Source organism: Juglans regia, chromosome 13, assembly GCF_001411555.2.
Source record: "Juglans regia cultivar Chandler chromosome 13, Walnut 2.0, whole genome shotgun sequence".
In the NCBI taxonomy this organism is placed as follows: domain Eukaryota; kingdom Viridiplantae; phylum Streptophyta; class Magnoliopsida; order Fagales; family Juglandaceae; genus Juglans; species Juglans regia.
This window is the reverse complement of record NC_049913.1, coordinates 22,265,288-22,274,638: the sequence shown is the minus strand read 5'-3', so window position 1 is coordinate 22,274,638 and position 9,351 is coordinate 22,265,288. Positions and strand designations below refer to the sequence as shown.

The following is a 9,351-nucleotide window of genomic DNA, read 5'->3' as shown; positions in this document are numbered from 1 at the left end:
AAGTTTGCAACATATCCTCAAGAGTCTGAATGGTGCGCTTTGATTGGCGATCGGTCTTAAGGTGATACGCACTACTGAACGTCAATTCGGTGCCCATGGCTGCCTGTAGGCTCTTCCAAAAATGAGACAGGAACTACGGGTCATGATCCGACACAATGATCTTGGGTATCCAATGCAAATGCACTATCTCTTTGACAAACAACTGAGTCAACCTCCCCAAAGTGTCGGTATTAATGATAGGTAGGAAATGAGCACTCTTGATCAACTGATCAATAATCTCCCAGATCGAATTCTTTCTACTAGGAGTCCTCGAAAAACCCACTATAAAATCCATAGCAATGTCGTCTCATTTCCACTCGGGGTTAGGGAGGGGTTGGAGATTACAGCAGGCCTCTAGTGCTCAACTTTGACTTGTTGTCAACAAACATAGCAATGTCCTTCCTCATCCCTTCCCTCCAGAAGCTTCTCTTTAAGTCTCGATACATCTTCGTGCTTCTGGGGTGAACTGAATAAGGGGTCGCATCTGCCTCGACCATAATCCACTCCATAAACTCTAAATAAGCAGGAATCACCCTACGATTTTGGAACAGAAGAATACCATCCTTGTCCAAGCTGAAGTGCAAGGGTCCTCTTGCCTTTCTGACTCTTTTTCGGATATCCAACAACTTTTCTCTAAAGAGTCTTCAATTCCTCAAAATCAATAACTCGAAATCAATAACTCAAACATCATGCATCGAAGCTACCACTTCCTCTTGCTGCGAGCTTTCAACAAGAAGTCTTCTCCTCCCACTGAGGAGAGAGTCTAACCTTGACATCTCAGCCTCATCCACCAAATGAGACTTCTGACTCAGCGCATCTACAACTTGATTCACCTTCACTGGATGATACTTAATCGCGCACTGATAATCACTGATCAACTTTAACCACCTTCTCTGCCTCATGTTGAGATTTTTCTACAAGAAGAGATGCTTTAGGCTCTTATGATCAGTATAGACCTCACAAGCCTCCCCATACAGATAATGTCGCCAAATCTTAAGAGCAAAACCCACAGCTACCAACTCCAAGTCATGCATGCTATAGTTCCTTTCAAGATCCTTCAATTGGCGGGGCGCATATGCTACAACTCACCCCTCCTGCATAAGAACATATCCTAGACCAAACTTGGAAGCAACGCTAAAAACCACAAATGGCTTGTACGGCTCATGAAGTGCCAAAACGGGTGCTATAGTCAATCTCTTTTTCAACTCCTGGAAGCTTCTCTTGCACTTGTCGGTCTAAACAAACTTAGCATTCTTCACGATTGGACAAGCGCTCGCATTGTGAGGTGACGCCAAAAGTGGCAGAGTAGCGGCGAGGTAGAGGCGAGGATGGGCTACAACTCTCGGGTTGGGTGAATTTGTGAGATAGAGACTACGGAAAAGGAGAGGTGGGTGCTCGGGGGTGGTTGTGCGGCCTTGAGAAGGCAGTTTGGGGTGACTGTGCACAACGGCACTACTGTAAAAATAGCCCTAATGGCTTCTGGAAGGGGTACTTGAGGAAGAGGAAGACGGTGGTGATGAGTTTAAGAGAGGGACAACAAGCTTGGAGATTGTTTCGAAAGGGAGAAGCTTGGCCTATTTACAGGCCGAATAGGGGTCCTCGACAATCGTAGCCACCGCTATGATTGGGGGTTGTGAATGGCGCCGAGGCTACGAGAGACCCACGTGTGGCATGCAACCAATGGCCACCAACGGTAGTGAGCCACTTCCATGATTGAAAAAGCCACGGGTTGCAGAGAGGGATGGGGGAAAAACTGGACGTAGGGCTCACGAGATGTGGATGAGGGGCGGTGGTGCAAGTGACGGTGGAAGGGCTTTGCAGATGGGGACGCGTGGTGTGACGCAAAAGGCTGAGGTGGGCGGCGAACAAGGAAGGATAAGAAGAGAAAAAGAAAGAAGAAAAGAAAAAGAAGGAGAAAGAAGAAGAGGGGCAGCAGCGCTACAAAAAAATGATGAAACCTTAAGGAATTCTCTCCAGCAATGCCAAAACAGCGCCGTTTAGGGCGTAAGGGCTGGGCTCCCCTTATGCACACAAGCTGGGGCCTTCACACACATACACCCACAGCCCAAATAGAAAACACCCACAGAAAAGCACTAAACAAAAAGCCCAAACTCAAAAACAAAATAAAATAAAAAGATACAGTAAAGTAAAAATAAAATACACAACCATTATTAGAAAATAAATAAATAAAACCAAGAAACTAAGGATCTCACACTTTGTCTTTATAACACCGCACAACACCACCATCACGTTAGCCAAGCACCCATGTTGCCGCCACATACGCCACACCATGAGCCCCAACTGCCTCTCTCCTGCATGGACGTGACGTAAAACAAGCAGCCCTCATATACGGAAAACCTCTCTTCACCTTAGGTAGCCCTCCTCCACCAGAAGCCAGCGCATGCTCCTAATTGTTTTCTACCACCAATCTCTCTTACGTCGGCCTCTCACCCTCCCCATGATCACCTCAATGTCACGTACAACCACAACTGCTACTCCCAATGGTTAAGACACAAGCCCCATTACGTCTATCAGCGACAATCCCGCAAATCCAATCAAGTTTCAAGCCCAAGTCAACCTTCCATGCATAACCAAAAATCAAGCAATGAAGATATGCATGACCGACAATCACATGATGAAGAATCCCTGATCAAACCCACTCCAGCAAATTAATATTGTCTAACATGCATTGTAACACTTAGGCCCAAGATATGGCCAAGGCCCGTAGAGAAGATCACCCGCCTGTAAGACAGCTTTGTTTTGGTGAGTGAATTGCTCTTCTATTTTCTCTCTCCCTCTTCCCCAATACGATTTTTCCTTCCTGTGTTTCTCTCCTCCTTGTTGCTTCTCTCCATTTTACTCTACTCACTCTGTTAAGCCTCACTATTTCTCTCAACCCCTAATAGATTTTTCTTTGGTTCCCTTTCTCTCACCACTCTTTCTTTTATTTTCTCTCTCCGTGTTGTGTCATTGTGTCATCCGTCACCACCGTAGCCTCCATCATCAACCTCTCTCCGTAAACCTTCTATCACCTATGTCTAAGCCACTATACCACCGTGGGATAGCCCCACTACTACAGCCCTACCGAGGTCATGCCAAAGAGGAGGATCACAGATTCACACCCTAGTTTCTCCAAAGTTTCTCCACCACACACATGGGAAGTGAAGTGCACCACCATGATTTTTGGCTCAAGCCACTGTCCCATGCATGGTGTTGTTCCTCTCTCCGTAACCTCTGATGCCAACACTTTTGTTTCCCTTCTAGTTTGTGTTGCTCTCAAATAAAAAGGGGCTTATATATATAATCTATAAACTTATTTTTACAAAGGGTAAGCTTTGAAGTTTTAATTTGCTTGCTCACCTTAGTGTGATAGTTGATTTCTTTTACTGGGTTGTTCACATGGGCTTTTGGTTTTGGGCTAGATATATATTGGACTTGTGTTTGAGTTGGGTTTTATGTTAATAGATTATTAAGTTAGGCATATATTTTAAGTTGGGCTTAGTTTTATATTATTTTAAAAAATATATAATATATCTTAAGTGGGCCAATTTTCTGATGGTCTAGATTTTTAAGTTGGATTGATTTTAATTGTGGCAGAACACCACTATAGGATTTTGTAGTAAGCTAGGCTCAAAAGGGAATTTAAGTGTGAATGGCTTAAATAGGTGATGTACGGGAAGTAACGCTGTGGTTTAGTAGTAACTAGGTTAGAAGAGTTGGAACTATGGAAATTGTTGTCGTGGAGTCATTTAATTGTGCCATTTCTTTTAGATGTGTCAGTTTATTAGTGTTAATAGTTTCTATTGATTATGTTTAGGTGACGATCAAATTTGCTTAACACTGCTGTGAGGATTTTCAGAAAAATTGAAGAGTCAGTTAAGCGGGATTCCTATGCTAGGCTTTGTGTAAGAAGAAATGGATTGAAGGTGATTTGCGAAAATATGCATTTTGTTTTTAAAAGAAATGTGGAAACAATCTCAGTTATGTGTTTTACACTACTCATGAAATGTGTATAAAAGAAAAAGTATTTTATATAAAAATCTTGGCATTTTGTTTCTGAATTGTTCAAAAAGAACGAATGTGAAATATGTACAATAATCTATTATGTGAAAATGCTCTAAATCTATTTTGCTTATGTGAAGATGCTCTGAATTTGTTTTGATTAAGTGAAGATTATATGAATATGTGCAATACTATGTTTTGACATGATGTGGCATTTGAAAAACCTTAGACATGACATTTTGTTTACGTTCTATTCCATTAAGGTCCCGCTATGGGTGATAATAGTGGTATACGACCCTGCTATAGGTAATAATAGTGGTATACAACCCTACCACAGGTAATAGTAGTGGTATACGACCCTACCACGGGTGGTAATAGTGGTATACGACCCTGCCACCAGTGATAGTAGTGGTCTATGTTCTAATAAGATGATGTCTTAGTTATGATGTGTCAAAGGACTTTTGTTTACAAATGATTCTGGAACTGTCGCTCTGATATTCTGATAAGATGTTTTTAGATCTGCATTCTAAAGCTACAATGTTTTGTTCTGCATTATAAAATACTAATTTACATACTAGTACATGCTCTTTGCTGACTTGGTTGTTGATAACTCACCCCTTATTTCCATAATGTTTTCAAATGTTTTGGATGTTTCAGCTAATGATCAAGAATAGGAAGCATGTGTAAGACTGTGTTAGCAAGCATATTAAGTACAAAGAGGATTATTGGAGAGTTTATTCAGTAGTTTTGGTTTGCTTTGTTATCTTGGTATTTTGGAAGGCTGGCGTTTATTTTGAGACTTTTGGGTGTTTCTAGTTAATTATTTTGAAGTAGCCAGATTAAAACAAGGAGATCTATGTGTAATTAAGAAATTTGAGTTTATATATACTGTGAGATATGATGTTTTGTGACAGTTAGTAACTTTCCTACCCATGTGTGACAGGGGCATTATAGTTGGTATCAAAAATAGGTTTGAGATTCTGCATACTTGAAAAAAAAATGGTTTTGATGGGAGTTAAGGTTTCAAATTCCATAGGCTTTATGAAGTGAGATTTTGGAAATTTGAGGTTTTGGATTCTGCAGACTTTACGATTAATTTTGATGAGATTTAAGGTATTAGAGTTTATAGACTTTAGTATATGAGTTGGTCGATTGAGGTTGTAAATTTTGCAGGGCTTAATAAATGACATTTTTTTTAAAGAGTCTAAGGTCACATGTCCAAGAGTGACCCCTCCCTATTTTATTAAAAAACATTCACTTTTGGCGGATGAATACCTTATACACAACTAGACTGCCAACAAATAAACCCAGAAATAACTCAACTAGTAAAACATCAAGTGAACCTCACCCAACTTGCTTAGAATTACGCAAATAAGGTAAGCCACTACGATCGATCCGAAGGATTCCCTTCAGCGAAATTGGAATGTCCTCTATTGAAAACCATTCTTCATTACATCCACTACTTCCCATCCTAGCTAGAAAATCTGCTGCCCTATTTTCTTCCCTGAACACATGCTGAAACCGGAAATTTATTCTTGATAAAATCCCACTAATTTCCTCTCAAAAATCATCCAGATACCATAAGCTGCACTTCCCATCTTTCAGGCAATTGATCACCAATAAAGAATCAAGCTCCAAAATAATATTATCAACACCCGAAGCATGACATTTATGTAAATCCATTAATAAAGCCTGAAGCTCCACTGGCATATTAGTCCCTGACCAAACCAGCAGCAAATGCCACCTTCATGTTTCCATGTTCGTCTTGCAGTATGCCACCAGTTCCCAACTCACCTGGATTTTGTGCACAACTTCCATCAATGTTCAATTTGACCCAACCAGTAACTGGTTTATGCCAAGAAACTACTCTGACTCTTCCCTTATTTGTTATCTTATTTATTGTTTAATATTCCACATATTTTAAGAAGTAATCTTGATAAGGTTTGAGGTTTGGATTATGTTAATTTTAAGAAATAATTCATTGGATATTTAAGGTTATACATTATGTAGACTTTAGGAGAACGATTTTTATAAGATTTGTAGATTTAGATTCAGCAGATTATGGTTTATCGGATTAAAGGTTATAGAAACCAGAGACTTTGATATGTGATTTTGATTAAGCCAGAGGTTATTGATTACGTAGATTTTTATACTTACGTTTGATTGAATCCTAGGTTATAAATTCGGTAGGTTGTAAGCACTATAATTTTTTTCAACTTGGGTATAGATTATGCAGATTTTTGGGTAAATGATTATTATCGAATCTAAGTATATAGCTATAGCAAACTATTGGAAATGATATCTTTATTTGATGGTGTAGAATGTGATCAACTTAGTTTGAGAGTAGGATTGGGAGGACTAGTAAGAAATAAGGTGATGGACATTCAACTCTAGCTTGTCGGGTTGAAAGTTATAGGTGTACTTATTTTTGTTGGAGATGGTTTTGGACGTTTTAGAGTACATGGTTGTAGTAGAAGAAACGAGTGGACTTTCAATTGGATTAGTACATCTTGGATAAAGTTTGGAATATGAGGATACCTTCTCTGTAAATCTGAGCATTAATATATATATATATATATATAGTGAATATATAAGTGGTGATAGGAGTGAACAGTAGAATTATCGTCCTCTGTGCATGTAGTGCATTTTTTGTATATTTTGTCTTTCTTATCCTTTTGTTTTCATGTTTTGTGTCCGTTTATGTGAGGGTATTTTAGTCTTTACATCCTGTGGTGTGACGTTGTGTCAGTGATATTTTCACCAGAAGAACTTTAGACCACACAAATCCATGTCTCATTCTTGGCTTCGTCTCCCTCTCGAGTTTTCTCTCTCAACTCAGACCCCCTTTCTTTTCTCTCTCTCTACCTTGCGACCCTCGATTTTTCTTCATCTTGCTGAAACCCAAACCACCGAAGCTATGAGCCCAGCCCCAATGCCTCTCTCTCACTCTGTTTCCATCATCTCGACCTCATCCTAATCTGCGATTTCGAGCCAGATCTGTCGTTTCTCTTCTCGATCTCCTCCACTGCACCTTAAAAACAGTGGTTTTGGTAGTTCTCTCTCTCTCTCTCTCTCTCTCTCTCTCCACTGTCCATGGCTAGAGAAGCCTAGCTCTGACGTAGTTTCTTTTTTCCCTTTTTTTATGTATTAATTTGTTCCAATCAATTTTCGGTTGGGAATGTTCTATGATTTTCTGTTTTTGAGTCTGGGTTTAATTCTTGGTTTTTCTTGAATAGGGTGTTGGAGGCCCTAATGGTTAACGCTCTGCTTAGTGAGAATTTCTTTGTTTAGTGCAAAGTTACATGCAGATTCCCACTAAGAGTAGTTTAATAAATGGGTTTAGATTTTTTTTTTCTTGCATGTCGTGGTTTTCTGCATCGTTGGGTTTATCTTTACACAAATATTTCCCTCTAAGACCCTCATTTTCTTAGTTTCTTGTAATTTTAATTTTTCGGATGTCTACGAGAGGGACACAAAGTAAATCCTCAGTCGATCTCCATTGCAGTAGATCTCCATCATTGGTTGCTCTGTAAGTATTATGGATATTACTGCTCCATCACCGATTGCTCTATAAACTTTAAAATGCCCTAACCTAGAGATTTATTTCATACATTTTCATTGCATGTAGGGACTATTATTTTGAATCTTGTTGTAAATATATATGGTGTTGAATCTGGGTCAGAGCATGAGGAGAGCGAGAGTTTCAAGTTATAAAAATGCCTTATTTAATTATAAATTCTTTGGATCATGACACAATTAGAAAGCATGCCATGCAGCAGTTTAATAAATGGATTTATTTATTTATTTTCCTTGCGTGTCATGTTTTTTTGCAGCGTTGGGTTTATCTTTACACAAATATTTTCCTCTAAGACTCTCATTTTCTTAGGTTCTTTTAATTTTAATGTTCAGCGAGAATTATTTTGCAAGTATTGTTGGATCATGAAGCCTTGGGCAGACAATGACATAGAGCCTTTACTTTTTTATTTTTCTTGTATGAATTGGCTATGGGAATAAATGACATGTCCTTGGTGATATGAATCTTGGTGCCCATCACTTGGTTTTGAAAATGATTGATTTTATTATCCAAGAACATAGGCTACTTGGAAACTTAGTTAGAGTGCTTCCGACATGTATTGTGTAGATCAAGAGGGGGTCATAAAGTATTGGGCAGTCATTGGCATGAGCCTTCTTCAAAATTTAATTTTCCACGTGTATACTGCAGGAAGAATAGATATGTTGTTGTTTTGGTTTATTTTTTTTAAACTCTTTACTAATAAAAAATGTAATTTTTTGTTTTTTGAAAAAAAGGATGTTTTAAATGATAAATGTTGACTGGTGGTATGTAGTTTTTTTATGGAAGCTTTAATACTATTTTTAACTTGCTTTGTTTCTATCCCATGTGAAAAACAAATTCTCAATTATTCCTACTCTTAAAAAAAAAAAAAAAAAATCGTTCCTTGAGTAGCTAGAAAGCGTTCTTTAAGGAAATGAGACTTCAATAAGGTGTTCACAACTTGTTTCTTTCAAGGCTATTTTGTTCATAGATGTAATTTGACTGCCAAACGTTGTGTTGTTTGCAATAGTTTAAATCAAGTTACTCTTTTAGTGTGGAAACTAAACACAATTTATTATTTGCTGCAGTCAAGATGAGCTTTTACTTACGAGTCAAGATCAATCATGATTAAATTGGTTTTTTTTAAAAAAAAAAATTGGCATGATTGCGATGAGAAATATAACCTTGTTCTTGTATTTAATGTGATTTGTCTCTGGGTGCCAATTGTATATTTGAATGTCAAAAATATATATATATATATATATCTAGATTGGTTTTTCTTGCTTAAGCAAGTTACAATATTAACAATTGTTTCTTTATTTATTTAATTTTAATTCATGTGGAGAAAAAGATGTAGCAAAAGAGTTTTATTGAAATAATTAAGTCAAGATTTATTCTAATTAAGTCAGGGTGTCTCTTTTCATCTTCTATTAAGTTTATTTGTGCTTGAGAAAGTTGTTTCCATGATGATACGCATATGTATGATGACTAGGCACATTTGCCTCCCATATTCAGAGGCAACAAGGTTCAATAGCTTCAGTTACAATCATTGGTAGTGATATATTGGGTGTAGCTGCTGCACATATCCTGAATGATGCATCATTTAAGGTGATCATTTGTAATGCAGTATATTTCTTTTTCTTTACTTAAAGCTTTAGGTAGGTAAGACTCTATCTTGTTTTCTACAATTTCTTAATATCACCATTTTTTTTCAGGAAATCTTGCTAGAACCAAGGGATAGATATGACAGTCGTATT

At 38.0% G+C, this 9,351-nt stretch overlaps 1 protein-coding gene across 1 annotated transcript; it reads right to left on the bottom strand.

Annotated features, from left to right (window-relative positions):
- Positions 1-380: 380 nt before the first annotated feature.
- LOC108991427 lies at positions 381-941 on the bottom strand. The gene is made up of 2 exons (XM_018965669.1): positions 808-941; positions 381-681 (listed from the first exon to the last, which is right to left on the bottom strand). Exons 1-2 carry the CDS (start codon positions 939-941, stop codon positions 381-383), a joined length of 435 nt encoding a protein of 144 aa, XP_018821214.1.
- Positions 942-9,351: the final 8,410 nt, after the last annotated feature.